The 19,745-nt window shown below is 41.7% G+C and overlaps 1 protein-coding gene across 11 annotated transcripts in view; it reads right to left on the bottom strand.

The window, feature by feature from the left end:
* The window catches only part of reln (reelin), a 139,977-nt gene that overhangs the window by 6,884 nt on the left and 113,348 nt on the right, over nt 1-19,745 (bottom strand). For 7 of the 11 annotated variants that reach the window (XM_058751182.1, XM_058751176.1, XM_058751183.1 and 4 more), the window contains exons 49-62: nt 19,155-19,348; nt 18,302-18,552; nt 11,624-11,778; nt 11,275-11,489; nt 10,890-11,067; nt 10,337-10,515; nt 6,300-6,406; nt 5,956-6,198; nt 5,640-5,815; nt 4,371-4,444; nt 3,849-4,010; nt 2,827-2,984; nt 2,527-2,746; nt 2,230-2,427 (exon numbers count right to left, since the gene is read on the bottom strand). In XM_058751182.1, coding sequence (XP_058607165.1) covers nt 2,230-2,427; nt 2,527-2,746; nt 2,827-2,984; nt 3,849-4,010; nt 4,371-4,444; nt 5,640-5,815; nt 5,956-6,198; nt 6,300-6,406; nt 10,337-10,515; nt 10,890-11,067; nt 11,275-11,489; nt 11,624-11,778; nt 18,302-18,552; nt 19,155-19,348 — 2,510 coding nt within the window. Of the gene's footprint in view, nt 1-2,229; nt 2,428-2,526; nt 2,747-2,826; nt 2,985-3,848; nt 4,011-4,370; nt 4,445-5,639; nt 5,816-5,955; nt 6,199-6,299; nt 6,407-10,336; nt 10,516-10,889; nt 11,068-11,274; nt 11,490-11,623; nt 11,779-11,838; nt 14,085-18,301; nt 18,553-19,154; nt 19,349-19,745 lie in introns of those variants that run through there. The other 4 variants (XM_058751177.1, XM_058751173.1, XM_058751179.1 and 1 more) reach the window with 2 other exon arrangements.

Below are 19,745 nucleotides of genomic sequence, written 5' to 3'. Positions count from 1 at the left end.
TTACTCTTTCGCCTCTGCCTTGCATTGTATGACGTTTGCCTATTTTTAGATTACCCTTTTGCCTCTGCCTCTGCCTTGCATTGAATGACCTTTGCCTGTTTTTGGATTACTTTTTTGTCTTTGCCTTGGATGATATTGTTTGCTGGAGTTCGACCCTGCCTGTCTGACAACGTTTTAAATAAAGCCTGCATTTGGATCCACAACTCACTTGTCACAAATCCCTCACATTACAGATGCAGTCCAGATGTAATTCAGAAGAACATTTTGGTACAATTTTAAATCGTAAGATAAAACACCATGGTCCTGGAAAATAGGCGAGAATGACTCTTAGCATGTAAATGTAATGACATTTGTTAACAGCAATTAGATGTACCAAACACATGCACAAAATATTGTTAAAAAAATTCTCACAAAGCTCAAAGACTTGTGGAAGCACAAACATTTGAGACATGTTTGAGATATTTGCAGAGAAAGAGGACCAGTGAAGCATGAGTTTTTCAGGCATCGCAATAAGGACGTCTTATTCATAGACTGCCGCTGAACTCACAGAAGGAACACGAGTAAGACTGGTTTTTCCCCAGAGGGAATGCCCAGAGTGGATGAACTGATGGACTGCCTAGGTAAGGTCCATTTCATATAAACATAATAGACAGCAGGCAGAGAGGATGACAACCTTCTAAGTTCCCTTTCCACACATTTTCATTTTAATGGGGTTTAATGTGATAGTTACAGCACGCCCACAAGGCTATTGACTCCAACAAACAGATATACCTTTTGCCTTTAAGATTCCACCATCTTTTGGGAAGAGCAAGGGGTGTTAACACAAGCATATTGCGACTCCAATAACATGAACTGCTTTGTTCCCCCTGATTCTTATCCTTAAAGTCAGATAAATTCTACAGAACACCCAGGAAAAACAAGTACAAACTTACCTGACCATGCAGCTGAGATAGGAGAGAAAGCCTGAGTACACTTCATTTTACTTGCTCTAGTGTCAAAGGAGTGTGTAAGACCTTCTAAGAATACTGTATTGACCATATGTTTGTCACTTGCTTCACACACACTGTCCACAAGCTGAAGTGAGGGTTATAGTGACGTATAGTGATATGACAGATCTTCACTTGCACACTTCTACACACAACAGAAACAAAATGGACCACATTCTCTTCATATCCATTCAGAGAACAGTATACGCTTAATGAGCACTGTTTGTGACACAACAATGTTTATAAATTCTATCAAGTACCTTATGGTATTAAGGTACATGAATGCATAAGTGATTCAGAATAATGTTTGAACTCTATACATTCAGCACATTGCCTAGATTACTTTGGAAGTCTTTTGGAAAGTGATTAATGTACAGGCAAAATCATGAAGACACTGTTTTAACTGTGAACTTCAAATGCAAATAATATATCACTGGATCAGAAAGGTGCCAAAGTGCAATCCCCTCCTTTTGAGGAAGGTGTAAAAGTGTTCAGAAAAAGAGTTCTCCTAGACCAGAAGTGAATTACTGTAAGTTTGGGAGGTGTTCTGAGTTCAGGGAGCTTGGAGATACAAGTTCTGAGACAGTAACAGCATCTTGCCCCACAACACTCCCTTCAAGGCTCCTCCATCTGCGTATTTTAGATTTTCAGGACTTCCGAACAGTCACCTCAAAGGTACCTTCATCTGCATGATTCAGACTACAAGGACCTTCTCGGTGCTCCAGGAGTTTTGTGTTCCCCAGCAATTCTTATTCAAGGCTATTGAAATGAAATCCAACTTCTTCCCCCCACTGCTACACAGACCAGCACAACCATCTCTGCCACCAGACTTAGCATTTGGATATGTGGAATGTAATTGGATATTCTAAATTGCAATAGATATTGAATAGTTGATAACAAATTAATCATATCCTGTTCTTCTTCCTCCTGCAGTCTAAATCATACCGCAGTCACTTGTGTTGGCCTCATTCTTCCAGTATATTGATGTTTCCCAAACTGATTTTCAAACAAGAACAATGAACACAAGCCATTCACACATTTGGCAGATGCTTTTATCCAAAGCAACCTACATTGCATTAGACGTATGCATTTTACCAGTTCATGCACCCCATGGGAATTGAACCCATGATCTTGACGTTGTTAGCACCATACTCTACTGTTAGAGCTACAGGAACAACACGCAAGTAATTCAGCATTATTTGTAACATAATGGAATTCATGTAATGCATGTTTGCAGACTCACAGTGGAATGTTGTAGGACACTCTCTGGGCTTTGATGAAATCTTTTGGCTGGTGTTGAGCAATGACGTGCCAACTAACTCCGTTATTGACGCTGTACTGGAGAAGCACGGCCCGGTCGACTGTATCCGCCTGATCCAGTGCAGCGTTACAGCTGTCCGTTTGTGACACGCTGCCTATCTGCAGCACGAACATGATCTTACTGGAGGAGAGAGATGTGGAGAGGATGGTAACAGATTGCATTAATGACTGAAATGAGCAAGAAAACCAAAGGATGTCTTGAACAGTTTTCTTGCTATACCTAGCACGGGTCAGATCCAGAGGTCTAGTGATGGCTTGTCTGATCTTGCAGCCGTTGAAGTACAGCGAGTCCCCATGAGCGTGAGGAGAGAGCTGACCACATCCGCTGCCCACGCCGCCACCCTGAATCAAGCTCCAGCTCTCCTGAGACACCGAACCAGACTCAAAGTTATCCTTTATCGAGCTGGGCAGCTCACTGCTGGACAAAGAGCAGTCATCACCTGAGAAAGACAAAAGCTGTTCCTGTTTGTTCTGTTGTAAACTTCACGGAATCACAGAGCTATAGAAAACTGACGCCCACCATGATGGCCTTCATCACAGATGCAGACGGGTCCGCTGGTACAGTAGCCGTGACCGCTGCACAGTCCAGGACATGCTTCCCCGATGTACACGTGATCCACGGCCCAGCTGTATCGCTCACCAGGGGCCTCGTGCTGGATCCAGCGAAACTGTGTCGCACTGAACACATGACGGAGAGTCCGATATTTATAGACATGTGCATTAATGCCTGAATACCTGAGACCGTCTTATGGATAAGTCCTTTTAACAACTAACTACCGCCACACATCCTAATGATAATGCAATAGGGAGGTAATGCTATTATCAATATCATGGTATCGCAATAGTTGTCTCGATATTATCGTGGTCACATGACAATATGAAACGATAGGTCTTCCGGGCAAAAAGTGTAGACTTTTAAAATATATTTAAACTTGAATGCAGTGAACTCGTTTATTGCATGTGCTGCTGTGAGTTTAGTGTGTGTTAGGAAACGCAACAGCCACCAGTTAGGCTTTATTTTCACATTCACATAATTCCCAACATTTTAATGGGCAGATGATTACAGCATTTCACTATATTTACATTTACATTTACATTTACATTTATATTTGTAGTGAGATGAGTTTTTGTAAGCCTGTTTTCACTGAAGCTGAAGTTTTCCTTCAAGATAAGAGCTCTACTGCCGTGTTAGCGGTTTAAATGCAGTCCAGATTCAAATATCTCTTTCAAGTGTAGAAATTAGGCAAGAAGTAAAAGAATATACCTATGAAATATTAATTTTCATTTATTTTACAGTACAATTGTTTTACTGTCATAGGAATAACAATAATATAAAATTGTTAATATTAAAATATTCTAATTTATTTGGCTTCCTCCAAGTCTTCATTTGTCTATTTTTTTAAATATCGCAATAAATATCGTATAGTGGACTTCATATCGTGATATTATCGTATCTTAAGATTTTGATATTGTTACATTCCTAAAATGCAATCTCTCAAAAAGACCATTTAAGGGATCATTAAGGGAGCCTATAAGCCATACCCAGATGACACATGGTCAGGCAGCTGAATGGTGACTCTGGTCCACACTGAACTGTTGACAGGACTGTAGATAGTGGACTCGTGGAACTGGAAAGGTGAGCAGCCCACATTGTTGACAGAAGAAGGGAGACAAGCGGACTGGACTAACTGCCACACATCTGATCTGTGGAAGAAGGAACTTCATTACTAGACAACATATTACCACTTCCTTTCTTTTTCCACTCCCCTTTCTCTTTCTCACAAGATAACTGTCATTAACACTGGGCTTTGACAATAGATTAGGGTGTCCAATCCTGCGCCTTCAGGGCCACTGTCCTGCAGAGCTCAGCTCCAACCCCAATTAAACACACCTGAACCAAGTTCTTCAGGATTACTAGAATCTTCCAGGTAGTTGTGCTGGGACAAGTTGAAGCTAAACTCTGCAGGACCATGATTGGAAGGAGGAGAAAGTTACATACAGATAATCTTGCAAAAATAAAGGAGTGAAGGGGGCTTCACATGCACATCTGTCGTCTGTACTCACCTGGCATCCTTCCTGTACTGTAAAAGCACTGAATGACGGTCATCACATCGGTCTGCCTCACAGCCAACCACAATCTAAAGTGGACAAAGACCAGAGTCACTGTATATCTGTGTGTTTCTGTGTGAAAACTGAATGATTTCAAACAGGGGCAGTAATAGGGTGAGTAGATATCCGGGGCTTAGCCCAGAGACATCCATATGTGCCAGAATACACGGGATAAACTTATAAATGTAAGTATAATTAAACATGCAGGGCTCTATACACTTATTTTTTGGCACTTGCATGCATTTACACTGCACATAAAAATTTCATAAATAATGTTATGAGATTAATCTTTTAAATATAAAAAGTGGAATATAGAAATATGAAATGAGAGAAAAAAAAAAGAATGATACTTTAAAATATGAAACTAAAATTGCCAGTAGGTGGCAGCAAGCCACTGTCTTAATAAGTGAGTCACCGAGTCATTTATTCAATCATTTTTTCAAAACAGCTGATTCATTCAAGAACAAAGTAACACTCATTCTTATCTCACATGCTATTTAGCATGGATATTATGAACATTGGGACGCAGGGTAAGAAACCGTTTTTATGAATGGATCAGTGAATCACTGAATCAATCGATTTGTTCAAAAACGCAAAATTCATTCAGTAAGGAAACACTGCTGTGTGTTGCTGCAGAGACGCACAACATGGCTTTGTTTGCAACCATTTTCGTTAGCGAAATAGAGCAAAAAAGGCAATATTGTCTCTACAATTTAAAAGACTTAATGTTTGTTGACCTGACACGAAGAAAAGTCTTCCACTGACCATGCATGCTGAACAAACCGTTCGTATAATCGCTCTAAATCCATGTGTGTCCATGGAAGACTGCATATAATTCTATGATTAAATATCTATATTTGTTGCTTCACAGTGACAGTGCTCAGTAACAAATAACCTAATTTGACAAATGGCGAGATCGGTATTATAGCAATAAGTTATAGCCTACATTCAGTTACAGATACCTGAAGCAGCTGCTGTAACATTTTATCAATGGTTGGCCAGTTCACATGTCGGTCAGAAGTACGAGCCTCGAACATTTCTTTGACGGGAGTGAACGAGAGAATGGAATGTAGAGAACATCTGCGGTTCTAATAGAAATAATTTTAATGTGCATGAAAATTCAGTGATGATGCATACAGTGCTTGGTAATAAAACATTTGGGGCTTCAGCCCCCTTAGCCCACCCCTAGCGCCACTCCTGATCTCAAACATCTTGTGCTCAAACCTTGAACTGTAAGATGTATCCAGGCTGAACAATGAGTTCTCGGGTTGCCAGGATATTGTGCGACCCGTCTTGGTTCTTGTTTGGCCAATACAAGTGGAACGACGGGTTTCCGCAGAAGCCGGCCGTACGGACGGCATTGGGATAGAAGCTCCAACTCTCTTCGTGAGAGACACCCTCTGGAGGAAGGAGAACATTAGTGCAGCTCTTTAATATGGACAGTAGCATTTTTTTTCATGATTCCAGGATCATATTTCACTGCTCCAGACTTCAGGATTTCGCAGTGCCACTGATGATAGTGGAGGAACATGTGACTCACCGTCATCAAAGGTGTCCAGGAGGGTGCTGGGGTTGATGTCAGAGCCTCCCACGAGGATGTTGTCTAAAGCCCACTGAGCGCGCTCCGCACTCGACCGGACCAGGCCCGACAGCAGCGAGAACGGCTGCCACCATCGCAGGCGGGTGGCGTTGGTCAGCGCTGTCTCCGGCAGCACGATGTAATCTCTCCTCACTGATATGTACTTCAGATAGTCCATCTCATGGAGCAACGTCCAAGACACACCTTACAGAGAGAACAACTCAATCAATTTATATGACTTGTGTCTTCATAAAAGGAAAGATGAGAATGATTTTGCATTTTTGTTATTATTAAAAAAAACATACCTCCATCAATAGAATAATCCAATAACACACCCTCTTTCCGACAGGTTGGACGATGACAGAGAGTAACGTTCTCCTCGCTGCCGATTTTAGCCCAGTACTCCACAAACCTGAACAGCAGCACAGCCATATGTTATTAATATTAATGTGGTTTTGTTTACTCTGCTGAGACGTGCTGAAGTTGCGTTTGGTCTCATACTGTATCGCATACTTTGTCAGTGTTGTGTGCTTGCTTAGCCCTTTGTTGTGATAAACAGTAAAGTGTGTTCAGCTGAATTCAATTCAACTCCACTGCACACCCTTCGGATCACTTCCTTCTCACTCTTAACCTCAACATGGTTCCTGACACTACACATAACACTCCACATGTCATCTTTCGACGCTCACTCTCACCCTCCCGGCTATCTGCTATGGTTTCATCTTTGCTTCCTCCCCCTAAACAGTTAGCATCTCTTGATACTTACTGATACTTTCTGCTCCACTTTTACATCTTGTTTAGACACTGCCTGCAACTTATCTTCCAGGCCAGCCCGTACCACCCCTTCTGCCCCTTGGCTGTCCGATGTTCTCTGCGAACATCGTTCTAAGCTCAGGGCTGCTGAAAGGGTGTGGCACAAATCAAAAAATCCCATTGACCTTAATGTGTATTGGTCACTCCTCTCTTCCTTCTCTGCTAATGTCTCCACTGCTAAAAGTACATACTATCATAACAAAATTAACAATTCGGCTAACTTTTGCATGCTCTTTAAAACATTTTCCTCCCTCCTTTGTCCTCCTCCTCCCCCTCCTTCCTCAACTCTAACAGCTGACGACAATTTTCCACACCACAATCTGTCAAGCACATCTTACCAGCAAACATATACTCGTTCACATCCTTCTCTTCACTCTCTGAGGCAGAATTATCCAAACTCATCCTTTTTAATCATCCTACTACTTGTCCACTTGATCCTATTCCATCTCATCTCCTTCAAGCCATTTCTCCTGCAGTTGTACCTGCACTCACTTACATCATTAACACATCCTTTCACACTGGTGTTTTCCCCTCAGCATTTAGACAGGCTCGTATAACCCCACTACTTAAGAAACCCACCCTTAACCCATCTCTTTTATAGAACTACAGACCGGTTTCCCTTCTTCCTTTCATTGCAAAAACACTTGAACGAGCTGTGTTCAACCAAGCCTCTGCCTTTCTCAAACAGAACAACCTCCTCGACAGCAAACAGTCTGGTTTCAGAAGTGGACATTCAACCAAGACTGCCTTGCTCTCAGTTGTTGAAGCCCTAAGCCTGGCAAGAGCGGATTCCAAATCTTCAATACTTATCTTGCTGAATTTGTCCACTGCTTTTGACATGGTTAACCACCAGATCCTCCTGTCAACCCTATTGGCAAAGGGCATCTCAGGAACCACACTCTAGTGGTTTAAGTCTTACCTCTCAGGTCCTTCAAGAGGTGAGGTATCTAAGTCTCAACATCTAGCTACTGGGGTGCCTCAGGGCTCAGTTGTTGGACCACTTCTCTTCTCTGTCTACATGGCATCAGTTGGTTATGTCATTCTGAAACATGGCTTTTCATATCACTGCTATGCTGATGACACTCAACTCTACCTTTCAATTCATGCTGATGATCCGACGATAGCTGCTCGCATCTCTGCTTGTCTAACAGACATTTCTTGCTGGATGAAGGACCATCACCTTCAACTCAACCTTGCCAAGACAGAACTGCTTGTGGTTCCATCAAATCCATCGTTCCATCACAATTTCACCTTCCAGTTAGGCACATCAACCATAACTCCTTCAAAAACAGCCAGAAACCTTGGAGTTATGATTGATGATCAGCTGACTTTTTTAGACCACGTTGCCAAAACTGCCCAGTCCTGCAGATTTGCTTTATTTAACATCAAGAAGATCAGGCCCTTTCTTTCAGAACATACTTCACAACTTCTTGTTCAAGCTCTTGTTCTGTCCAGGCTGGACTATTACAATGCTCTCTTGGCAGGTCTTCCAGCCTGTTCTATCAAACCTTTACAATTAATCCAGAACGCGGCAGCAAGATTAATTTTTAATGAGCCAAAAAGAATGCACGTCACTCCTCTGTTTATCAGTTTGCACTGGCTACCAATAGCTGCTCGCATAGGCATTAATAAAGGCATCAATGTTTGCCTACAAAAGCACCACTGGCTCTGCACCCCTTTACCTAAATTAATTACTTCAGACTTATGTGCCTCTAGAAGCTTGTATTCTGCAAGTGAACATCGCTTTATTGTGCCATCCCAAAGAGGCACAAAATCACTTTCACAGACTTTTAAATTAAATGTTCCCCCATGGTGGAATGACCTGCCCGACTCAATCCGAACAGCTGAGTCCTTAGTCCTTAACTCTAGCACTCTCTATTCTAATTCTATACTTAAAAAAAAAAAAAAACTAACACTAGCTTGTATAATCTTTTTGTATTATATTTGTTTTCTTTTTATTTATTTTACAATTAACAAAAGCATAAAAGGCCTCTAACACTGGCTTGCTCTTTTTATTTATTATAAAAAAACAAAAAACAAAACCTCACAATGCGTACTGCGTTTAGCTAACTGAGACTTGTTATAGCACTTGCATATCACTGCCACTCCGACTCTACAGCATAATTTCACCATCCAGCTAGGTACTTCTACAATTACCCCATCAACTTCGATCAGAAATCTTGGTGTAATCTTTGATGACCAGCTGACCTTCAAAGAGCACATTACAAAGACTGCATCGATCTTGCAGGTTTGCACTACACAACATCAGAAAGATCAGGCCCTTTCTGACAGAGCATGCTGCACAACTTCTTGTCCAGGCCCTTGTCATTTCTAGGCTGGACTACTGCAATGCTCTTCTGGCTGGACTTCCATCAAACACAATCAAACCTCTACAAATGATTCAGAATGCAGCGGCATGACTGGTCTTCAACGAGCCCAAAAGAGCCCATGTTACACCTCTCTTTATCTCCTTGCACTGGCTACCGGTTGCAGCTCGCATCAAGTTCAAGTCATTGATGCTTGCATATAGAGAAACCACTGGCTCAGCACCCGCCTACTTCCACTCACTATTACGAATCTACATCCCCTCCAGAAGTCTGAGATCCGCTAGTGACCGACGCCTCGTGGTACCATCACAGAGAGGCTCAAAATCACTCTCCAGAACATTCTCGTTCATCATTCCTGGCTGGTGGAATGATCTTCCCACTCCTATCCGGAGTGCTGGATCCCTGTCAATCTTCAAGCAACATCTGAAAACTCATCTCTTTTGACACTACTTGACTTCAACCTAAACTTATAAAAAAAATAAAATAAAAAAAACTTTATCTTTCTCTTTATTTATTCCTTCCCTTGCTACTTGTGTACATATTTGAACAATGCCTGAGACTTGGTGTTGCGAGCACTTCCTCTGTCTGATTGCCTCTTCGCTTTATGTATTCCCCAATTGTAAGTCGCTTTGGATAAAAGCATCTGCAAATTGACTAAATGTAAATGTAAATATGAGGATACTCACAGATTTAGGCAGTATTAATAATATCATTTAATTAGAATAGGGATGTTCATTTTGGTTATTTCTCCTGACAACCGACGCTCGTTTATTATCCGTGTCACCCTATAGCGCCATTTTGGAGAGTATCACAACGTATGCGTGCGCTTTGATCTGAATGTAAACAATGTGTCAGTGTGCATGGTGCTGCTGACAGAACAACATACGTTGTTTACGTATGTGATACTCTCCAAAATGGCGCTATAGGGTGACACAGAAGAGATGAATTGTGATGAATTTAAAACTGCAGCGCTGTAGGAAAGTGGAGTAGATTGTATATTTTTACATTTTAGATGTATTATAATTTGTTATGTGTTGAATTTAAGTTTTTAAAAAGTCATATCACGACCGTTGCAGCATGCTCAAAGTCTAGTGTGACCGCGGCTTAAAGGCCTTTGATGTCTGTGAAACTGCGAAGGGTCTGACATGCAGTATGGTATGTGTGTGGCAGAACTTAGAAAGGAAAATGCTCAGTGTAGTTACTTCGCCCCACGCAGGTCCAGATCACTGGTGACTGCCTGTCTGGCCTCTGCACCATTGAAGTACAGAGCGGTTCCCTCCACCAGCACCCTGCAGTCAGTACAGGGGTATCCGCCTTCCAGCATCTGCCACTGCGGCCCGCGGGCCCCGTCCCAGTCAAAGCGCTCCTTCAGAGACGCCTGCTAGGAATACAAGGAAAGCTAGATGTTTGCGGAGCTCACGTTCATGTCTGTAGTGTTGTCAAAAGTACCGACCGTCATACCAGTTGGTGCTGAAGTTTTAAAAATGTCCATTTCCCTAAGATCTAGGGAAATGGATCTGAGCGCTGTTGAGCTGATTCTTAAACAGCACTGATTGGCCATAGTGTTCACTCGCTCAAGAGATATGACTGTGATTGGCTTCAATGATCGCTTCATGCTCTTCACCGAGCGGAGTGCTCACACAGAAACACACGGGAGCGTTTGAGAGCCGCGTCTTTACGCGGACATTTTTTAAATTTCAGTACCGAAAGGTATTTTTGACAACACTACACGTCTGCTGTGTGGCACTGGGCTACCTTCAGTGTGGTGCTGGCGTAGCAGTTGGGTCCAGTGAAGCCCGGGTCACAGAGGCAGTGCTGGTCCAGACAGTCTCCATGACCTCCACAGTGGTTTTCACAAGCAGGTCCGATGTAGAAGTTCTCCACCGCCCACTGTGTATCTGAATGCCTCTGATAGAAGCGGAAGCGCATCGTTCTGTGAATGACACCAGTATATCCATCACTCACCTGAAGATAATAGAGAACACTCTTCCCTACAAGTGCAAAAAAGACTTTTCAAAGCAAATAAAACTGGTTTATTCTCTGGTCTGAACACATCACATCTTCTTGAGAAATTACTCTAGCATTGGAAGAACTCAGCAACTGAGCAGTGTTCTAAAAAGCAGTGGCTGTGATATCTTACGTGTCTGCGAGACTGTCTGGTAGAGGATAAACCGCTCGCTTCCAGCCGTCGGCCGGGAAGAACACAGACGGCTGCGACACCTGCCCGGCACAGCGAGGATCTGCAGGTAAACACTGAGGTACCAGGTACTTCCAGGTCACACCGAAGTTCACGGAGTACTGAACGTGAACCTGTCTCTCTGCAGGCTTCTCCGGCGCACTACAGCCAACCGCAATCTGACAAACAACACACATACTTATCCATCTGCATGCACAAATAATTACAATTATGACTACAACCCACCATAGAAACCGATGCCTAAACAAATGAGTGATTGACGGAGAGCATGCGTGCATCAGTGAGAGTTTACCTTGAACTGCATGACCCAGCCTTTGGCAGGAACTATGTCATGTGTGACAGCATACACTTCCTGTCCATCTGTGTTGCCGCACACCATGACGCCATCTGGAGAGCTGCAGAAACGCTTCACGGAGCAATCTTCAGAAAACAGCCAGTGATCGCTCACTGAAATGAAAGAAATTCAGATGAATATAGAAAAGTAGTGAGTAAGGATGAGTTATGGTTACAGTGATCCTGTGCCTCTGACTGATGGAGGTTTGCACTGCATATGTAAAACTTGAAGACAAAGAAAGACAAACATCCACATATATATTTAATACAACACAACAGTTTGATGGCTTGATCCAAAATTGAAAAAAAATCAAACATGCACTGTACAATTAGTTCATTTTTTCCCCACTCAGACCCATTTCTCAATATTTAGGTACATTCAACAGCACCTACAGTCAAACCAAAAATTATTCAGACACCAGATATAATTTTTGATATTTTTTACTAGTGGGTGCAGGACACTATAGTTAATTTATGTAAGCGAGGATAGCAAAATAATGTAAACTGTGACATATTATACTCAAAAAGTCTTCATACAGTGGACTACCAGTAAAAATAAAAATATGGGAGCAAAAATTATTCAGACACTTGAATAATTGAAACACATGTTTTGATTAAGTGTTTTTTCTTTAATTGCTAATGCGACCTTTTTACACCACAGACTAAACAAAATGAAGCATTGATTGGTAATTGGTTGAGCTAAATTGGTAAATTGCTTTGGCCCTAAATTCAGTCAAATTACATTGAAATATAATCTAAATTTAAAAAAATGGAATAGTAGCACAAACATTATATGTAGCTGACCACCAACAGTGTTAGCATTTCAATTTCATTACCATCTGTATACAGTGCCCTCCACTAATATTGGCCCCTCTTTAAATATGAGCAAATGTGGCTGTGAAAATAAATCTGCATTTGTTTATCCTTTTGACCTTTCATTCAAAAAATTCACAAAATTCTAACCTATCATTGAAGTGAAAAAATTGAAAGTGGGGGGAATTCTCATTGTGAAATAAATGCTTTCTCTAGTTCATGTTTGCCACAATTATTGGCACCCAATTATTGCAACGTCCTTTTCCCAAGATAACAGCTCTGAGTTTTCTCCTATAATGCCTGAAGAGTTTGGAGAACACCTGATAAGACATCAGAGACCATTCCTTCATACAGAATCACTCCAGACCCTTTAGATTCACAGCTTCTTCTTTTCAGTTCACCTCACTCATTTTCTACAGGGTTCAGGTCAGAGGACTGGAAAGCCATGGCAGAAGCTTCATTTTGTGCTCAGTGACACATTTTTGTGTTGATTTTAATGTTTGTTTTGTATCATTGTCGTGATGGAAGATCCAAACACTGTCCATTATAAGATTTCTAACAGAGGCAGTCAGGTTTTGATTTTTCATCTGTTGGCATTTGATAGAATCCATGATGCCATGTGTCTAAACAAGATGTTCAGGACCTCCAGCAGAAAAACAGGCCACAACATTAAAGATTCAGCAGTATATTTAACCGTGAACATGGGGTACTTTTTATCCCTGTTTGTACTAAACTCATCTGGTGGGTTTGCTGCCAAAAAGCAATTTTTCAATTTGATCTGACCATAGAAGCCAGTGTCATTTGAAGTTCCAGTCGTGTCTGACAACTGAATATGCTGGATTTTGTTTTTGGATGAAACCAAACAACATAATGATGTAGGGGATGTTTGATATATATTTTTAGGCTTTCTGACCCCAAGACTCAAGTCAAGTCAAGTCACCTTTATTTATATAGCGCTTTTAACGATACAGATTGTGTCAAAGCACTTAACAGTATCAAATTAGAGGACAGAGTGTCAGTAATGTATAATGATAAGATTAAACACTCAATTTTCAGTTAAAGGCATTTCATTATTGAATTCAGAGATGTCATTGTCCAGCTCAGTTTAGTTTAAATAGTATCTGTGCAACCAAATCAACGATAATCGCTAGAAATTAAGTGTCCCCAACTGAGCAAGCCAGAGGCGACAGCGGCAAGGAACCAAAACTCCCTCTGAGACAGAATGGAGAAAAAAACCTTGGGAGAAACCAGACTCGGGGGGTCAGTTCTCCTCTGACCAGACGAAACCCGCAGTTCTATTCCAACCGCAGCCATGTCAGATTGTGTAAAGGGCTTATCTGATTCCAGTGGTCTCGTCCCGATGGAGCATTTTAATTTATAATTTAATGTATTTGTTATATATGTGTTTTATTCATTATTTGAAGTTTTTCATTTATATGAGTTATTCTTTTGCTATAATTGTAATGTATAGTTTAATGCATTTATTGTTTCTCTGTGTATTTTTATAATATATATTTGTTTGTTTATTATAATTTAAATGTAAGTCTCAGGGGCTCTCCGCTGACGATCAGGGCTGCAGACATCATCTCTTGGTGCTGATCCACCATCTGATCGGATACGGAGTGAGAAACAGAATAAGAAAGAAACAGACAAATATTAGCGTAGATGCCATTCTTCTTACGATGTAATGAGTACATCGTGTGTTATGGGGAGTGTTCCTGGTTCCAGTTGATCTAATTAATGCAGCCTAACAATCCTTTAACGGATCTGAATAATAGAAGTGTATTAGTGTAATATGTGTATGCCAGGATAAAGAGATGTGTCTTTAATCTAGATTTAAACTGACAGAGTGTGTCTGCCTCCCGAACAGTGTTAGGTAGATTGTTCCAGAGTTTAGGCGGAAATAGGAAAAGGATCTACCGCCTGCAGTCGATTTTGATATTCTAGGTATTATCAAACGGCCAGAGTTTTGAGAACGCATTGGACGTGGAGGACTATAGTGTGATAAGAGCTCGCTCAAGTACTGAGGAGCTAAACCATTCAGGGCTTTATAAGTAATTAACAAGATTTTAAAATCTATCCGATGTTTGATAGGGAGCCAGTGCAGTGTTGACAGAACCGGGCTAATATGGTCATACTTCCTGGTTCTAGTAAGGACTCTAGCTGCTGCATTTTGGACCAACTGTAGTTTGTTGACCAAGCATGCAGAACAACCACCCAATAAAGCATTACAATAATCTAACCTTGAGGTCATAAACGCATGAATTAGTATTTCTGCATTTGACATTGAAAGCATAGATCGCAATTCAGATATGTTTTTGAGATGGAAAAACACAGTTTTACAGATGCTAGAAACATGGCTTTCAAATGAAAGATTGCTATCAAACAGCACACCTAGGTTCCTGACTGATGAAGAAGAATTGACAGAGCAGCCATCAAGTGTTAGATAATGTTCTAGGTTATTACATGTGGGGTTTTTATTTCCGATAATTAACACCTCTGTTTTTTCAGAATTTAGCAGTAAGAAATTACTCGTCATCCAGTTTTTTACATCGACTATGCATTCTGTTAGTTTCTCAATTTGGTGTGTTTCACCGGGCCGCGAATAAATATTTAGTATAAACAAATAGTTTTGCGAATTGGTATATTTCGTTGGGCCAAGAATAAATATAGAGTTGAGTATCATCAGCATAACAGTGAAAACTAACACCATGTCTCCTGATAATATCTCCCAAGGGTAACATGTAAAGCGTGAAAAGTAACGGCCGTAGTACTGAGCCTTGAGGTACTCCATACTGCACTTGTGATCGATATGATACCTCTTCATTCACTGCTACGAACTGATGGCGGTCAGATAAGTACGATTTGAACCATTCTAAGGCACTTCCACTAATGCCAACATAATTTTCTAGTCTATTCAAAAGAATGTTTTGGTCGATTTTGTTGAATGCAGTGCTAAGATCCAGTAGAACTAATAAAGAGATACAACCACGATCAGATGATAGAAGCAGGTCATTTGTAACTCTAATGAGAGCAGTCTCAGTACAATGATACGATCTAAATCCTGACTGGAATTCCTCACAGATATCATTTTTCTCTAAGAAGGAATATAATTTTGAGGATATTACCTTTTCTAGTATCTTTGACAGAAAAGGGAGATTTGAGATCGGTCTGTAATTAACTAGATCTTTGGGGTCAAGTTGTGTTTTTTTAATGAGAGGCTTAATAACAGCCAATTTGAAGGTTTTGGGGACATATCCTAATGACAATGATGAATTAATAATAGCCAAAAGAGGATCTATGACTTCTGGAAGCAGCTCTTTTAGTAGTTTAGATGGAATAGTGTCTAACATACATGTTTTTGGTTTAGATGATTTAACAAGTTTATACAATTCTTCCTCTCCCACAGTAGAGAATGAGTGGAATTGTTCCTCAGGGGATCTATAGTGCGCTATCTGATGCGATACTGTAGCTGACGGCTGCATGGTTACAATTTTATCTCTGATAGTATCGATCTCGGAAGTGAAGTAGTTCATAAAGTCATTACTGCGGTGCTGTTGGGAAATGCCAACACCTGTTGATGCTTTATTTTTCATTAATTTAGTCACTGTATTGAATAAATACCGGGGGTTATGTTTGTTTTCTTCTAGAAGAGATGAAAAATAATCAGATCTAGCAGTTTTTAATGCTTTTCTGTAGGATAGGGTACTTTCCCGCAAAGCTAAACGAAATACCTCTATTTTTGTTTTCCTCCAGCTGCGCTCCATTTTCCGGGCTGCTGTCTTTAGGGCGCGAGTGTGCTCATTATACCACGGTGTTCGACTCTTATCCTTAATCTTCCATAAGTGTAAAGAAGCAACCGTATCTAAAGTGCTAGAAAAGAGGGAGTCCATAGTTTCAGTTACATCATTAAGTTGTTCTGAGCTGTTGGATATGCTGAGGAACTGAGATAAGTCAGGAAGATTATTTATAAAGCAGTCTTTTGTGGTAGAGGTAATGGTTCTACCATATTTGTAACAAGGAGTTGGCTTTACAGCTTTAGCTATATGGAATATACAGGTGACTAGATAATGATCTGAGATATCATAGCTCTGCTGCAAAATTTCAACGCCACTGACATCAATTCCATGTGACAGTATTACTCAACTAATCTCTACAATTCTCCAGCTGTGATCCTCGGAGAGTCTTTAGCCACTCAAACTCTCCTTCTCAGCATGCATTAGGATGATATAGACACACGTCCTCTTCCAGGCATATTTGTAACATCTTTAGTTGATTGTAACCTCTTAATTATTGCCCTGATGGTGGAAATGGGGATTTTCAATGCTTTAGCTCTTTTCTTACAGCCACTTTCTATTTTGTGAAGCTGATCAATCTTGTTCTGCACATCAGAACTATATTCTTTGGTTTTACTCCTTGAAGAGCGAGACACCTTCCTGCCTTCTTTGCTCTGGAAGAGGCTCTTTAGAACATCTCCTCAGCAGCTGCCCAAAGGCTCTGGCTGATGGTCGCTACCGTTGGCGCCATGACCAGGTGCTTAAGACAATTGCGGAGAGCTTAGCCTCAGCCATCAGCACTAGCAAGCACCATCATGCTCCAAAAAAGGCAGTCCCCTTCATCAAAGCTGGAGAGAAACCCCGGGCGTGCCCACAATTAACAACAGGCCTCCTCCACAAAGCCTCGGACTGGCAGCTGCAGGTCGACCTGGGAAAACAGCTGATGTTTCCTCAGCACATTGCAACAACAAGCCTCCGCCCAGACATGATAGTTACCTCCGAGGTTTCAAAACAGCTGATCATGCTGGAACTTACGGTTCCCTGGGAAGAGCGGATTGAGGAAGCAGATGAGAGGAAACGTGTTAAGTACCAGGAACTGGTGGAGGAGTGCAGGGAGAGAGGCTGGAGAACCTTCTATGAGCCTATAGAAGTCGGCTGTAGAGGCTTTGCAGGACGTTCATTTTGCAAAGTCCTCAGTCGTTTGGGCGTTACAGGGTGGCTAAGAAGAGGGCAATTCAATCTGCAAGCGAAGCAGAGAAGGCCACAAGGTGGCTTTGGATTAAGAGGGCTGATCCGTGGACTGCTACTGGGACGCAAGTCGGGGCTTGATCAACCCCGGCTGGGTCGCCTAGGCGAGGGTGTATGATGTTGCGAGACCCGAAACACCCAATGATCCCAGGGTACATCACTGAGGATGCGTCCCAGGGCATCCATGAGATGTTTCTTGCATAATGATGGATGATTAAGGGAGTTTGGCCTTTGTGTTCCTCATATTCATGAATGAATGAATGAGGCATTTATATAGCATATTATACAGCATCCACTTGGATTATATTATAATCCTGTGGAACAGAAGTCATGGCTGGACAATGTCATGCTCCTAGTCACCCTGATGTGCTAAAAAATGTAAATATGAATGAATATACTTTAGTGATATTTTACTCATAAGAATTTCTAGGGGTGCCAATAATTGTGGCCAACATGCATTGGAGAAAAACATTTATTTCATCATGAAATTTTCTCCCCACTTTCAATTGTTTTACTTCAATGATAGGTTAGAATTTTGTGAATTTTTTTAATTAAAGATTAAAAGGATAAACAATGCAGATTTATTTTCACAGCCGCTTTTGCTCATATTTACCAAGGGTGCCAATATTAGTGGAGGGCACTGTAAAAGTGGATACTTTTGTTGATCCCTCATAAGGTGTGTGTGCGTATAAATGTCTCGTACCAATGATCTCCTCGTGGAAGGAGACTGAGCTGCTGTAGTGAGTGTGTGAGTAAGTGAGTGCGTGCGCGTGTGTGTATCTGTAGATGTGATCTCGTACCGATGGTCTCCTCATGGATGGTGGATGAGCTGCTGTGTCGTGTGTGTGTGCCGTCGGCTGGCGCTCTCTCATGGCTGGGCAGCGCCGCTCCTCCAAACGTGTCTGAGATCTGAGCGTGAGCATCTGAGCCAGAGATCAGCACATTATCCAGAGCCCAGTCGCTCCGATCGGCCCCGTCATGCTGTGGCTGCCACCAGCGGATCCGGACACCCACCGCCCGCGCAGCAGGGGGCAGCAGAACATTCACAAACCTACAGGAGAAAACCTTTCCAGTTACAGTGTGAATGCATTACAGCTGAACACTCCAACCAGAGGACCTTTAAATCATTACATTAAAAAAGTTTCCATCTCGACTGTTCTAACATGGAAAACACTAGAAAACTTCTGCCCTTCCCTTCTGCTACTGTGTGCTCAGAATAAAACAGCAGCATGCTGATTACTGTGCACTATACACTATTTTGAAAAACAGTGTGTGAAACAGTGCATGTAAGTATTGTATGTATAAGTACATAAGTATTTCAAGCAGTTCTACACTGCACTGTTGACTCATTATTATGTTACATGTTTAATTGAGTGAGAGGACTCCCCAGCATATGCTGGTTAGGTATGTTTTGAAGCATGGCAGCTGGTTTGAGCTGGTCCTAAGCAACTAGCTCCTGCTCAAAACATACCTAACCAGCATATGCTGTTTTTTTCAACAGGGTCCAGTTACTCGACATCTGCAGAGAGATGCGCTGTACGCATGCAGAGCTGGATAATGTGCACGGAGCACAAGGTTGATCTGGTCGATTGTAAGAATCATTATTGGAATGGTTCAAATCAAGAAGATGACAGTCCTAGCAGAGAGACTCACTCAGGCTTGCTGTACTGATCGTAGAAGATCTCGGTCAACAGATTCCAGCTGATCCCCGCGTTCACACTAAACTCCAGCAGAACGCCCTGATTTCGATTGCTGGGTGCGATCATACAGCCGTACATGAAGTAGAACTGGATGAATTCAGCACTGGTCAGATTCAGATCCACCGTCACCAGCTGACGAGAGCAGCTCTGACCATTGGACAAACAACAGCAATGACACATGACTCTCCGATTCATTCAAAACTATCATTGCTTACGCAAACAGCACTGTAGCAATACTGCCATGTATACTGAAACATTATTACAACAGACAGGTAGGTGGACAGAAAGCTACACAGAGACAGATTTCCTTCAATAAATGATTTTCATGGAAAGGTTTTGCTGAATAAACTCATGATATTTGAGATGGAGTTTGCTCAGAGGCAGTTGAGAGGCAGCTAACTGCAGGAAGATTTCATGGTCTGATGAAAGTAAAATTGAGCTTTTGTGCCTCATTCTTAAGCTCACATCGCGGTGAGAACAGCATCCCTACGGTGAAAGACAGCAGGGATGGGAAACTCATAAATGGAGAATGAAAAATAGATGG

Source organism: Onychostoma macrolepis, chromosome 18 (assembly GCF_012432095.1).
Source record: "Onychostoma macrolepis isolate SWU-2019 chromosome 18, ASM1243209v1, whole genome shotgun sequence".
Taxonomy (NCBI): domain Eukaryota; kingdom Metazoa; phylum Chordata; class Actinopteri; order Cypriniformes; family Cyprinidae; genus Onychostoma; species Onychostoma macrolepis.
This window is presented reverse-complemented; position numbering and strand designations above follow the sequence as displayed.